This window comes from Calypte anna, chromosome 7 (genome assembly GCF_003957555.1).
Source record: "Calypte anna isolate BGI_N300 chromosome 7, bCalAnn1_v1.p, whole genome shotgun sequence".
In the NCBI taxonomy this organism is placed as follows: Eukaryota; Metazoa; Chordata; class Aves; order Apodiformes; family Trochilidae; genus Calypte; species Calypte anna.
In genome coordinates, this window is record NC_044253.1 from 19,214,936 (window position 1) to 19,229,375 (window position 14,440).

Below are 14,440 nucleotides of genomic sequence, written 5' to 3' on the forward strand. Positions count from 1 at the left end.
CCCTGGACACACAATAGAGAGCTGAAATATTTCCAATAGAGTGCAAAAGAGTACATGAAAGGTAATACAGGATGGCACAACAAAACCATGTGAAGAAAAATTGCAATTGGAAAAGGAATACACCAATGAGTGCTAAATGGCAAGATCTTCCAGCTATTCAGAAGAGATCATCAGGGATAAGAAACACAGTTGGTATAACTAAGGTTTGTTTTACAGTTCTCAAAATCCTGAGTTCGGAGGTTTCAGAAGGTTCCTTGTTCCTACTTTGTAACTCTAACAATTGTCTTAATGTTAGCCTTATCCTAGATTTTCCTAAATTTATTTTCTTGCTTGCTTGAACTTATTTATATCATTTTAAACCACCTGGCTTATCATGCACCTAATAGAATCCTGCATAGAAGTTTTCCTTGAAATTGTTTTGTCTTTCTAAAAATAAAGTAACTAAGTTCACAAAGAAGTAGTTATTGCTGATGAAGAGAAAAATGGATATGAGTCTTGAAGTTCCAATCTTACATACATAGAACAAGTTCAAGAGTAGAATATAACTAAATTATTACATCTATATTCAAAATGACTGCAAAACAGTAAAAAAAAAAAGTTTGTACAAAAAAGAAAGGTATGCTTGATTGTTCCCAGGAGTGTATCTTTCATCATATATTTTAGCTCCTTTTGTATGAAAAAACTGAAATGTAAATTATAACAACACTGTGAAGAAACATGAAATAATTTATACCAAAAGATAGAAACACTGTACCATAAAAGTAATTATATATATGCTTCAAAGGCACTGGTCAAATGAACACAATCAGAAAATGTTCACAAGTACATGACAGCTAAAAACATGTTTCAACAGATGAACAGAAAAAGCCAAGTGAATATTACCTTTCCATTTTCATAAAACCATAGGCTGTTAACCTCTTTTGAACTTGAATGGTCCTGAAGAATAATAAAACCTACAAAGCATGCAGGTTGTGCCACAGATGTAGTACAAAAAATACCAAATATGTAACAAGGAGAGAGAAACATGTTGTGGTTGCCCTCAGCCATGCTGTGACAGGAGTCACGGGACTGACTGCGCATGTTTCCACCACATTGCAATGGATGGGCAAAAATATATTGTAGCTGAGTAGCATGCAGGCCAGTCAATCTAAAGAGTGATCATATAGGTATGATTTGTTAGGTAACCTGTGTAAACATGCTGACACGATGCTCTGCCTGGTTAAAAAGCACCAGATCTGCATTCTTGACTGATCCAGCTCGATTTTACTCCTGTGAGAAGTAAGAATGGTACGCAATGAAGTTAAAACATGGTACCCTCCTGGCTAAGTTCTGGAAAGAGCAGAAGTATGGATTCCTGCTTATTCAAATATGTGTTTTCTAGTTATGTCACACATTTGCAAAACATAGCATTTATAGCTGTCAAAGCATACCCAAATACATGCTGGAAGAGATAAAATTAGCAGAATATCTGAAGTTCACGGATATATATTGGACTTGGGCCTGAACATAAAAAACCCACAAACTAAAAATCCCTCCACCCTTAACCCCCACTTCACCTCAAACCAAAACCATGGGAAGATACACCCACACTGTGTATATTACAGGTTTAGGCTCTAAATGATAGTAATTAGATCCTAAAAATAAGCAAAATATTATTTTTAATTTGCATTTTATCTTCAAGGTTTTTCCTGGTCATCACTAGATTCTAAATTCCTACCCAGGATACATTTTCAGAAGGCACCCTCAGGCAAAACAGAAAAAAACCCCAACATTAACTCATACAAGGTCAAAAACAATGTCTGGATAAGCAATTTTTTCCCAGTATCACTAGCTTTTCTAACTGCATGACTTAAAAAAAAAAGTTTCAAATAGTTTAAGGTACATAATGTATTGTAACAGATACAGAGCAATGCAAAATGAAAACCCATGGCTGGCAGAAAAAAACATGCCTAGCAAAACAACCCAATCTAAACATAGCAATCCAGGCTGGAGTATGGCTGCCTGCACAAGCAGTGATACTCTTGTATTAATGGCCTTGTGTCTTCAGGTGCCAAGGGAGCTGACACCAGAGATAGGTCTGCACTGGAGCCACAGCACAGCAATTTGAATTTTCGAAGCGTGTCTCAGGATCCTGCTGAAATCCAGGATTTTGCTTCTCCCATCAGTCTGCAGCTGCTGACAAATGTCACCTTTTCTAAAGCTGACCCAGTTTAAGGTCAGGTAATTGTCTTTGAAGTGACAGGTTCAAAACTCCCATAAACAAGCAATAAATTAGTATTTTTTTTCATTCAAGAATTAGAATCACAGAATTTTTTTTCCTAATTTTTACTTAACATAGTCCCCTTCTAATACTGGCATTGTTCCCTCATCTTCCCCCATAATCTTAACTTCATAATTCAATTGTTAATGCACTCATTAGCTTCAGCACCTCTGTTGGATTATCCAGTAAAAATAATACTGATTGCTGTAGAATTCAGTGAGTTTTAAAAATCAGGCACAAAGGCATTGTTTTTTATTAGTATATTTTTAAATACCAGCTTACTTTCACCCTTATGTCATGGAAATATTATTATTATATTCTAAAAACACATCTTTTGCCTCTGTTTATTCTGCACATACTGCCTTGTCTATCCAACTAAAAATTTGGAAAACCAAACCCCTTTTCTAAATGGGTTTGTATGTGTTCTGCCTGGATTTCCTACTCTCTTTGGCTCCACAGTCTCACTTCAATTTATTCACTCTCGGGACAGTCTAGAGAGACCTCAAACCACAATCACATTCCATTTCTAAGAAGGAAGAGATAACCGTGAAAGAATACAAAATTGTTCATACAAACTACAGAGTATCTTACCTCTTTGCTTTCCTCCAAATCTGAGTCACTGCTAAACTCTTCTGTATTTAGATGCTCAAAATCAGATTCTCCAACAGCTATTGGTACTGTGACAGTAAGGCCTGGGTTGTTTATGAATGATTTGTAATCACTGCCACCTATAACAGTGGCCATTCCATTCTCATTTTTGTGATAATTTGCATCTATCCTTACTTCAGCGATGGTACAGTTAGAAATGCAATGATCTCTCTCATCATTCAACTGGTCTGCTGTTCTTTGATTCACAACAGCTTTTCTCTCCCCACAAGCCTTTTGGACACATTCACCCGCTTTTTTCTTCACATAATCTATTCCCTTATGAATTCTTGCAACAGCCATCTGTAAGTTGTTCATTTCATTATCATCATCTGTAGGAGAAAGGCTGTCTGAACTAAATGAACTCAGCAACAGGGCTAGAAAAAGGTTCAATACCTAAAAATAAAAAGAAAACAATGCAGTTGAATTTTCACAATTTTTCATTTACATCCTTCTTCTATCACTCATTAAGAACTTAGATGTCATGTTTTCCTTTGCTGTATACAATTCTGAAAATTATCAGTAAAGAAAATGTAAATATAATTTAAGCAGAACACCTTCCCTGTGCCCTAATTAATTTTTTTTCTGGTACTGCATTGCTGTATGACCATGAAGACTGGCAAATTCTTTTTCCTGATTATGTTTGTAGGTCAGAAATTAATGATTCTTTGGTACTGACAGAACAGATCCAAAATGTTTACTTCCCTGGCACACGGAAGCACTCTGCAATGGAAGACATAGCTGAGCTGTGCAGAAAACAGATTACTGTAGTCCAAACTCTCACAAATATTTTGCTATATGCAACTTAGAAAATGTGAAGCACACCCTGTATCCTAATTCCCAAGTCATCCAAGGCAAGAGAAAACACAGAATACATCTCGGTTACACAAGTCCAGAGTTTAACAGGAGATCAAATGGTCGTAGGACAGCCAAAGCAGCAGAGTACCAGTCCTCAAAGCCTCCAAATCACCAGCTTTGAAGATAGATAACAGGTAAAACCATGTGCTGGAAAAACAAAGACAGCTGGCTAACAGCACCCTAAACATACAGGAGGCACTAGCTACTCCTGTGAGAAATTCCACTAGAGCTATGGTATAAAATTAGAATACACTAAATACTGTGTAAAAATTCACAGAGATCATGCTTCATTCAACAAAGTTCTATCTTGTGGTTTAGAAAACTATTGAAGAAGGATGTTTAGTTCATTAAACCAATTTCACAGTTCTCTTAATTGTAAGACAATAATAGATCAGTAAAAAAATCCTGGACCAAGTGGCTGTGCCACTAGTAGCAATGCGTGACTGCTTTCTAGATAATCAGATGATTAGAATGCCTCCAGTACAACTAATTTAAAATCTCTTTTGCTAGTGACAGTTGCCTGAAGAAAACATTTAGAGTAGCAGAGGAAGACTCACTAGGCAATGAGAAAAGCAGAGCAAAAGGCAGAGCAACGGAGGCCTCAAATACTGGTGAGTTTAAAAAGAAAAAAGTAAAAAATAAAAGACAATTTGTTACATGGTAATGTACAAATTGGTGCAGATCTGATGCTTTCCTCTGAGCAAGAAAAAAATATATAATACAGATTGCTTTAAAAGTGGTTGTAAAAACTTGGGAAACTGGAAGCACAAATGCGGCAAGGTGAAAGAAAACGTGAAGTATTTAAATATTTTTTTCTGCAAAACCACAGCTTTCTAATTCAAGTTTTCTTACTTGTGTAAAAAGTTGGCTGTACAAGCAATTGGGGTCAAAACACCCCAAATTTCAGAGACTGCTAAAACAGTCTTTTAGACAGCACAGAGCAAAAAAATAGAAAAAAAATTTCCAACAATCTGGCCATATGCGATTGAAAGTGATGCCTTTGTAAGGGAGGAAAGGCCTTGCTATGTCCTGTTCTGCAAACAGCAAGCTCCCTGAAGGGAGCAGAACTTTGGGTGCCTTTGCTCTTCTCTCTCTCTCTCTAGGTAGCCAGGGGTAATGCACAAAAACCTGAACCCATGATACTTCTCTCTCTCACCCATATCCCCTGAAAGGCATTTCCAGACCCCCGAGGGGTCCCAGCATCCACTCTGAGGATTCTATATAGGATCAGAAATCTAACAAACAGAAAACTGCATTTCAGAACCTGTATTTGTAACAAATTCAAAATAATAAAACTCGCATGTAAACGGCCCATGTAATAATGCTTAAGAACTTAATTACTGGTTTTGTTACCATTCTTTCTCTAATGAATAATGAATTGTTGTATTATTTTGGCTACATACCACTAAGTTTCCAACCACCATGAACATCATGAAGACTGTAAGACACATGGCCTGGCCAGCAACCTGCATGCAGTCCCACATCGTTTCTATCCATTCTCCACACAGCACTCGGAATACAATCAGGAAAGAGTGGAAAAAATCTTGCATGTGCCAGCGTGGCAGCACACAGTCACTGGAGATCTTGCAGACACATTCCTTGTAGCTTTTTCCAAACAGCTGCATCCCAACCACAGCAAAAATGAACACAATGATGGCCAGAACCAGGGTCAGATTGCCCAAAGCCCCCACTGAGTTACCAATAATTTTTATCAGCATATTTAGTGTTGGCCAAGATTTTGCCAATTTGAAAACTCGTAACTGAAAAAAACACAAACAAAATAAATGTTATTTGCAGTAGTTACAAAAATGCTATAAAACTAACATTCATGAATTACTGATACTCAGCCGTAACAAAAAAGAATAAACTTCAACATGATTGCAACAATCATAAGTTATACAGAAACAGGAGACCATAAAAATCACACTTTTTAAGTTTAAAAAATTTTAGACTTCACTATGGTTTTTGTAGCATTTATATATTCTTTTCCACATGAAAGAAACATCCCATTGGTTGTATTTGTTCAGACAGTAAATTATGAGCAGGGCAAATACCTCAAACATCGTGTGCAGTACCAAATTAAAAACAAACAAACAAACAAAACCCATCAACCCCCCCCCCCAAAACAACAACAAAAAAGTTCAAGAGGACTCTACCGAAGCAAAATAACAGATTCTGAAATTCTCAAAGAATGGGATCTTCCAATAGAATATTGCTTTCAACAATTGAAACAGATCAGACAGAACCATGATCTAGAAATAAAGCCAAACACAAGCCTTCATACTTCTTCTTATCCATAACCTTTTCTCCCTTCCTTCCCACCAAAAAGTATTTAGTATTTTTTGTTTTCAGATAAAAGCAAAATGGAAATGAAAAATTGAAAGGGAAAGTGAGGCAGTACAGCCTCAGACTATCAGCAATTGTTCAATAAAGTTGGACATTTGGTTGCATCAAACTGGGTCCCCGTCTCGCACTGCGACAGGAAAGAATGTTTCATAGTTAATTTCTCATTTTTAAACTGAAAATAATTTTTAATACAATAAAGCTTTTTTTTTTTTTTTACCAAGGGGAAAAATAAAAATAGCCTTAATATGAAAAAAACTAGGAATTTTATAATTCCTACGTTTAGCAGGAACACTTCTAGTCTTTTTGCCTGTTACAGATATGGATGTAGACAGAATACTACAAATGTTTTATTTATTTATATGTCTCAAAATGAATTAAATAAAGTGTACACTTCACTGTGCTTTAGCCGTCCACGTTAAAGGAATTACAGTAACATCACAGCTCTTTCCCTTGAAAAAATACTTCATTGCTTCTGAACCACATAGCAGCACACAGTATTGATAACAGAAATACTTTTTAAAACATACTTGCAGAGATATTCTGTGATACTCAACAAAATATATATAATATTACTAGAAAATATTATTTTTATGAGTAAAGTTAAAATAGAAATACAATTTCATATATACATATATACAATTCATATATATATCATTTTGACTTATTTATTTACCAATCTGAATGATCGGAGAACGGATAATCCATCCACATTTGACAGAAAAAGCTCCACCAAACTAAGGGTAACTATAAAACTATCAAAAATATTCCAGCCAACTTGGAAATAATAGAAAGGATGCATGGCAATTATCTTGAGAACCATTTCAGCTGCAAAAATCCCAGTAAAAACCTGAAAGGAGAGCATTTATAGTCATTTATAGAAAAATATGAATAATTGGAACCAGCAGATGAAGAACAACTTAAGTAAGAAGTAAGAGTTGTGTTACAGAAGGATTTTAGTAAAGAAAATAATCACAAGATGAACCTCAAAGACAAAGTAACTGGAAAAATCAAAGTGAGCTGTAGCATAATTCTCTTAACTTTAGTTAAATGTGAGATACATTTAATGACTAGTGAAGAATAAATTGTTCACAGAATCATAGATCTGTCACAGTTGGAAAAGACCTCTAAGTTCACCACATCTAACTGGCAACATCCCCCAATAAAGCAGATATCAAGATCTGTATTGCCCTCTAGAGCATGTCCTGAAGTGCCTCACCTACACAGTTTTTAAATACTTCCAGTGATGGTGACTCCACCACCTCCCTGGGCAGCCTGTTCCAGTACCTAACTACTCTTTCAGTAAATAAATTATTCTTAATATCTAGTCTAAACCTCCCCTGGTGCAACTTCAGGCTGTTTCCTCTAGTGCTATCATTGTTCACTTGAGAGAAGAGGCCAACACCCACCTCACTACAGCCTCCTTTCAGGTGGCTGTAGGGAGCAATAAGGTCTCCTCTCCACCTCCTCCAAACTAAACAGTCCCATTCCATCAGCCTCTCCTCCTAACCTGTCTCCTATTTGCTCCTCATATCTGCTGTCTATTTCATTAAAGGAACTTTCCTCAGCAAGGTAACAGTTACTCTTGCCACAATAAAAGCTGCTTTAACAAAAGTGTGTGGAAAAATATAAACTGGTCATAAATCAGAGAGTGATGCACTATTAAATGAACTCTTCATAAGAACTAAGGCAAAGAAAGCATATCTTCTCTTTCTAGCTACCTAAAGAAAAAAGAGACAAGTTGATATGCCTTAAATTTGAAGTATCTTTCTCCTCAAATACATCCTTAATCTAATTTAACCAGCAACATCACATGCTTATATTCCACAGATAATGATCTCTGACTCCAAGTTAAGGTAAAAACATTTAACATTGCCTGTGTCGGCTTTAAATGTTGACACATGAACATCTTTAGACTTCAACTCTGGCACGTTCCCAACATGTACTAGGATTTCAAATATTCTAGGAACTAAGTTGTTTTATTATTTTGTGAGATCATAATCATTAAAATTACCATTTACAATAAGCATAGGTTAAGAAGAAAAGCAGATAACGTTATCTTTATTATTTTCATTATAAAACCAACAATGAAATCAACCACCCCAAACCTGACAAGAAACTGAACATGAGCCAGCAGTGTGCCCAGGTGGCCAAGAAGGCCAATGGCATCCTGGCCTGTATCAAAAACAGCGTCACCAGCAGGTCCAGGGAGGTGATTCTTCCCCTGTACTCAGCGCTGGTTAGGCCACACCTTGAGTACTGTGTCCAGTTCTGGGCCCCTCAGTTTAAGAAGGATGTAGAGGTCCTGGAACAGGTCCAAAGGAGGGCAACCAGGCTGGTGAAGGGACTCGAGCACAGGCCCTATGAGGAGAGGCTGAGAGAGCTGGGGCTGTTCAGCCTGAAGAAGAGGAGGCTCAGGGGAGACCTCATTGCTGTCTACAACTCCCTGAAAGGAGGCTGTAGCGAGGTGGGAACTGGACTCTTTTCACAGACGACCTTCAACAAGACAAGAGGACACAGTCTTAAGTTGTGCCAGGGGAGGTTTAGGTTAGATATTAGAAAGAATTTCTTCACGGAGAGGGTGATTAGGCTATGGAATGGACTGCCTGGGGAGGTGGTAGATTCTCCGTCCCTGGAGACATTTAAAAAAAGACTGGATGTGGCACTCAGTGCCATGGTCTAGCAACTGCTCCAGTGGGTCAAGGGTTGGACTAGATGATCTCTGAGGTCCCTTCCAACCCGGCTAATTCTATGATTCTATGACATACAGTCTGTGTCCATGAGGGAACAAAACTTCAAATGAGGGAAAAAATCATTTGGAATTAATCACACATTCTTCGCCTCCCAAATAGTTGTGGAACAATCAAAGCAATATTCTTCATTGAAACACAAAGTAACAAAACAAAACAAAACAATCAGTGCAAAGTAGTAATCCAAAATAATATCCAACTCATGTGATTTTAATATAGTAATAAAACGCTTAAATACAACATATCTCAAATGGTATTTTTAGACTATTTTCAATAAAATTAAACCTTCAAAATTTATTTTGTTTGATGATAATAAAAATTACAGAAGTAATTCTATTTCCAAGAGAAAACAGGTTCCAACTGTATCAAATTATATAGCTCGATGGACTTACCTGATTTCCTATTTTGAGTACATTATTGAACTCGTTAGTCATTGGATAATGTTCCATGGCCATAAACAGTGTATTTAAAATTATGCAGACAGTGATAGCCAGATCAACAAGTGGATCCATTACAATAAATTCAACTACATTCTTTACTTTTAACCAGGGTTTCCAGCAGTTCCAAATTAAGAAAGTGCGAGCAAACTTATTCCAGCAAGGTGGACATCTCTGCCTCGATTCTTCGAGTTCTGTGAAGAAAAGAAATGTATAGTCAAAAAGTTTTGCAGAAAATCAAGACAAATTTTTGTTTATCTCCTTTCTAGGTTTAAACCTTTACCCCTGGAATTATCAAGGACGTTTGGAGGATCCCCCTAAGACTTCCAGGAAGTTGTTGTATCTATCAGAAATATTTTTGAAAACTAGAATAGACTTGAGTTTTGAGCTAACAATTAAAAACTTTGTCTGGTTTTAATATCATAAGATCTTGTTTTAAAAAGAAAACTACTTATGTTTACATTTAAGGATATTTTTCACAGTGAAACTCCCAACTCTGTAGTCCAATTATTTAAATTTATTATTTCACTTCATTATGAATGTAATTTTGTAAACTACTCAAGATTTTTCAAGTATGTCATTTGTAGTATTTTCACTGTTCCAAGTAATCCTGCTACAGCTGTTCTTATTAACTGAGGCTTAGTCTTTAATTTTCTGTAACAAAAGTAAAAAAGAAAAAGTTCTAATATCTGCAGTTATAACACACCTTCCATTGTATTTGTGATAATGCCAGCTATACTCATGGCTCGTTGCTTTAAATTGGGATCCTCCAGCAACTCCATTGGTATTTGATATGAACTTGCACGCCTCCTTTTTGTTTCTATGTCTGTAGTAGTGCTCTATAAAGGACAAAAATTACATTCAACTTTAGAAATACTGAAAAACGGGTATAAGAAAGAGTTTCAGTGAATGCATAATATATACAGCTTTGTATTTAAGTGGTTAATCTAAAACTTTTTTTCCATTATACATATAACATAGGCCTATGTATTTTTTTAAATAGCTGTTATCATTTTATACTTCTGAATACTATATACACTATTCTATTATTTCTATATATATTATACTACACATATACTATTGAAATTCAATAATTCAGTTTCACTATAACTATTATTTCAATAAACTAAGGTTTCTAGGAAAAGCATGCGATCAATCCTTTTGGTTCATTCCTAAGCAGACTGAGGGAAAAGGCAAAAGTGATCAGAGGGAGAAATGGATTAATTTGCATGAACTTTGCTGTTTTTTTTTAATTGTACCTTGATTCTAGGCAGTGAGAAACTCAGATCACCTCTGAGATCAAGGAGAAAAAAAAGCTTTCAGAGCTTCTAAAATGTCAACATAATCTTAAAGGCTACATTACATTTGCACACCACACGGTATAAAAACAGAACCAGATGATTATTGGTATAGAATTAGGAATACTTTTAAAGGGAGGCTAAAATCATAAAGAAAAAGAAAATCAAAATGACATAATATGAAGAATGTCTAGAAAGCTGAGCACCCCATTTTGGTTTCTAAAATAGATTTAGCACTTGTACATTACTAATTTGAATCACCACACAGGCGCATGCACAGCCTTGCTCTGCAGGTATATAAAAATGTGCTTCTTTGTTCTCTTTCATTCTCAGGCTTCAGCCTCTCACTTTTGAGTGAATCACTGAAAACCCACTTCATTTCAGAAAAATGTGCAAAAGCATTCATAGCTCCTCAACAATTTTCAAAGCATTTCATTCCATTAAAACATTGCCTGGTGCAATGCAGAAAGGTCAGGAAACCTGGAGTAATTTGAATCTTCCTTACATTGTCATCAGTTGTTGCTTTATCTATTATCACCTCTGGTAGGAGCTGCCCAGTAGGTGACAATAGACCTGGTGGTCCATCCACTAAGGAAACCACTCCGTTGCAATCCACAGTGCTGTGCATCTTCCCATTCACTGGAAACACTGTCAGCCTTCTTGATGATCTGCTGGCCTGACTGATGTTACTACTGCGCCGTTCACCGTGTCTGCGTGGCAAAAAAAGAGAACCTCTTCTGCTCCCGTTATCCTCAAACGTGCTGTGCTCATCATCAGCAAAGTCATTTTCAGACCCTATCTCTCTTCCATGTTCTCTAAAACTGAAAAGACTTGTTCTGCTGCTACGTCTGGGAGAAAACAGGGAGCCACGAACACTCAATAAAGACTGCAAAGGAAACAAACAAAAAGAATGGCTAAAGATTTCGAATACACAAAAAGCATGTCTATGTATTAAAAAAAAAATATTTTTTTATTGCCCAGGAATCTGTCAATGTTATTTTTAATACACTGTCTTAGGTAAATTTCAGACAAATGCACTACAGATGAGAATCACCTCAATGGGTAAATTTACAGTATATCTAAAAGTATTACTGGAGTATTATATTTTTTCCACCTCTGTTTTAAAAAGAAAAATCAGGACTTCTAGAAATTCTAATGATCCTCAGAGATCATGCTTTCTGCTAGAAGATATCAATACCCTCAGTCTTCTACACTGATACACTATACTTAGATTTTCCTTTTATGAATTAAAAAGGGATTTCTAATTCAACTTAACTAGGCACATACAATACTGCTATGCATGTTAAGATGCACCAGATCCTACACAGTAAAATCAGAGAGATCGTAACAACTGTTTAGCTACATTTTAGAAAATAATACTTGGAGAAAGTCAGTATTTAAATACTGCAACATTTTTCCTTTTTATATTGCAGGGAATTTTGCTGGATATAACAGTTATCTCACAATCCCCCAATAATGACAGCTGCATTATTCAGCGTACCTGGTGGGGTGATGTGAAAGGCTTCCCATAAGCAAGCCTGTTACCATCAAAAGAAAACCGGAAACTTTTTCTTCTGATACTGCCATCTGATTCAGATTTTGGAAGCTTTTCATCCTTCATGTCATCCTCTTCGCCAGAGAGCTCCCTCTGTCTTCTTTTCTTCCTTCTATTTCTCCTTTCTTTGGCACTTTTTGAGCTAAGTTTGGAAGCTTCTGATGAACTATCTGAGGGTCCAATAATCCCACTTTCACCGCTGTACTCAGTCATCTCCGCTGCAGCTGATGCTATTGCCTGCCACAGCAATTGTTGAATATGATGCTTTACAAATCACATCATTTTTAAAATAAAGCTATAGTCATTGTCCCTAGGATTTCTATTAAATTACAGATGTGTGACAAAATTCAAATGGAATTCTGTAATATGACTGAAAACACATGGGCAGGTATGAAGTTGTCATTCAGAGTTCTGCTTTGCATCTACATCACGGACTCTGTGATGTGCATTGTGTACAGCATTCATTAGAAAATAGTTGAATAAATTCATTAGTTACAGTGAATGCAAATGCAACCAAAAGAGACTTAAGTCTGCATTAATTTAGTAAATTAAATGTAACTGTTTCTGTAAGTGATGGCTTCTGTCAATTGCTCTTGTAAAATAACTTTGGGGTACTACTTTCAGTCTTTGACTCACTAGTGACAGCACTAGTAGAAAAAATTAGTAGAAAAAGTTAGTCAGAAAATTATGGATAAAAGTATTTTAAACTCTAATCAAGGCTCCATAAGTATTTCACAAATATCACAATTATTTCTAAGCTGCAAATTTGAAAAATCATCATTACAGGCTACAAGAAATACTTATTTATATAAGAAATACTTATTTAAAGACTATTATTCTGATTTGAGATTACTTTTTATTTGGTTAAGTTCATTAACACTTTACACATTACGCATTTAAAAAGCAATAAAAAGCCACACATAGCAGCCTAAAGTACCTGTGAGGTATGTGAAACAATCAGGCAACAGGGTATTATAAATACGTAATTTAATTACTGGTTTTGTTTTGAACAAATAGCACACAAAGTAATTTACTAAAGCTCAAACACTTATTTGAAAATACCTGAGCTTCTTCTTGCTGCTTCCTCAGCTGTTCAAGCATCTGCTGCAAGTCTGCCTCCTTCTGTTCTGCTTCAACTAAATTTGCTTGATTTTGTTCTTCATATGCCATGGCGACCACAGCCAAAATCAAATTAATCAAATAGAAGGAACCCAAAAAAATTACCAGAACAAAAAAAATCATGTATGTTTTGCCAACAGCTCGCAGTGTCTATAGAAAAGAAAAGACCCATTGGGTGAAGACATGCATCAGTTCTGCAGTTCACAAGCATTTACAGAATTTGCAAAGTGCAAAACTATTACTGAGTTGTTCTTCCTTCTGCAGTAAGCTCAAACAAGGCTTCTGAATAACAAAGCAAAATAAAGGGAGCTTTCATATATATGAAGGAAATATTTCAGGATCATGTTGCTTTTAGACAAACCTCTTAACATAGTAATATTGAAAAGGATATGGGATCAGAGATACTAACGTAATTCACACATCACAGGTTGGAAGCTTAGGATATTTACTATGCATTAACATGCCTTGTCCTTGAATTAACCCAAATAATTAAAAAATGGCATAATGATTAAATAATTAAAATGTAATATTTATTACAATTAACAGATTTTCACACAACAATTAATGGAAAACTATAGTAAAAATATAATTTATCTAGACATGCATTCTTAGTTATCAAAAATAGGATTCAAAATATAGAAATTAAGATTCATATTTTGCCGTCTCAAAGTATTTTTACAATTCAAACTCAATATTAAAGTTTGGAAAATAAGATCTTATAATGAAGCACAAAATGAAATATACACAGGAAAAAAACCCAAACCTTTAACAAAAAAACCCCAACATAATAAAAAACCCTCACAAGCCTCTTCAGAAATCACATGAGATTCTTTATTAAGTGCCCATATCTGCTTAATTATGCAACTGAATTTTCTTCCTTCCATCTTCCATAGTTAATTTTCAGTTTCTAAAAACAACAGTGGCATGTATGTATAAACATATGAATAGCCTTTCCAAGTTTGATTTGGGGCCATTATGACACCAAACAAAATTTTTACTGTATACTCACCATCCGATAAAGATTTTCCCAAGAGTCTTGTGTCATCAGTCGAAAGAGTGACAAAAAAGCCCAACTGAACGTGTCAAAGCTAGTATATCCATAATCAGGGTTTCTACCAGCTTTCAGACAGATAAACTCTTCTGGACATTTACTAGGAAGGAAAAAAAAATTTAGA

At 35.7% G+C, this 14,440-nt stretch overlaps 1 protein-coding gene across 9 annotated transcripts in view; it reads right to left on the reverse strand.

Moving 5' to 3' along the window:
- The window catches only part of LOC103531290 (sodium channel protein type 2 subunit alpha-like), a 42,105-nt gene that overhangs the window by 19,043 nt on the left and 8,622 nt on the right, over positions 1-14,440 (reverse strand). For 4 of the 9 annotated variants that reach the window (XM_030454722.1, XM_030454720.1, XM_030454719.1 and 1 more), the window contains exons 8-16: positions 14,275-14,416; positions 13,209-13,415; positions 12,093-12,383; positions 11,130-11,477; positions 10,000-10,132; positions 9,249-9,487; positions 6,783-6,956; positions 5,167-5,523; positions 2,852-3,301 (exon numbers count right to left, since the gene is read on the reverse strand). In XM_030454722.1, the coding sequence (XP_030310582.1) occupies positions 2,852-3,301; positions 5,167-5,523; positions 6,783-6,956; positions 9,249-9,487; positions 10,000-10,132; positions 11,130-11,477; positions 12,093-12,383; positions 13,209-13,415; positions 14,275-14,416 (2,341 nt within the window). Of the gene's footprint in view, positions 1-2,851; positions 3,302-5,166; positions 5,524-6,782; positions 6,957-9,248; positions 9,488-9,999; positions 10,133-11,038; positions 11,044-11,096; positions 11,478-12,092; positions 12,384-13,208; positions 13,416-14,274; positions 14,417-14,440 lie in introns of all 9 variants that reach the window. The other 5 variants (XM_030454717.1, XM_030454716.1, XM_030454715.1 and 2 more) reach the window with 3 other exon arrangements.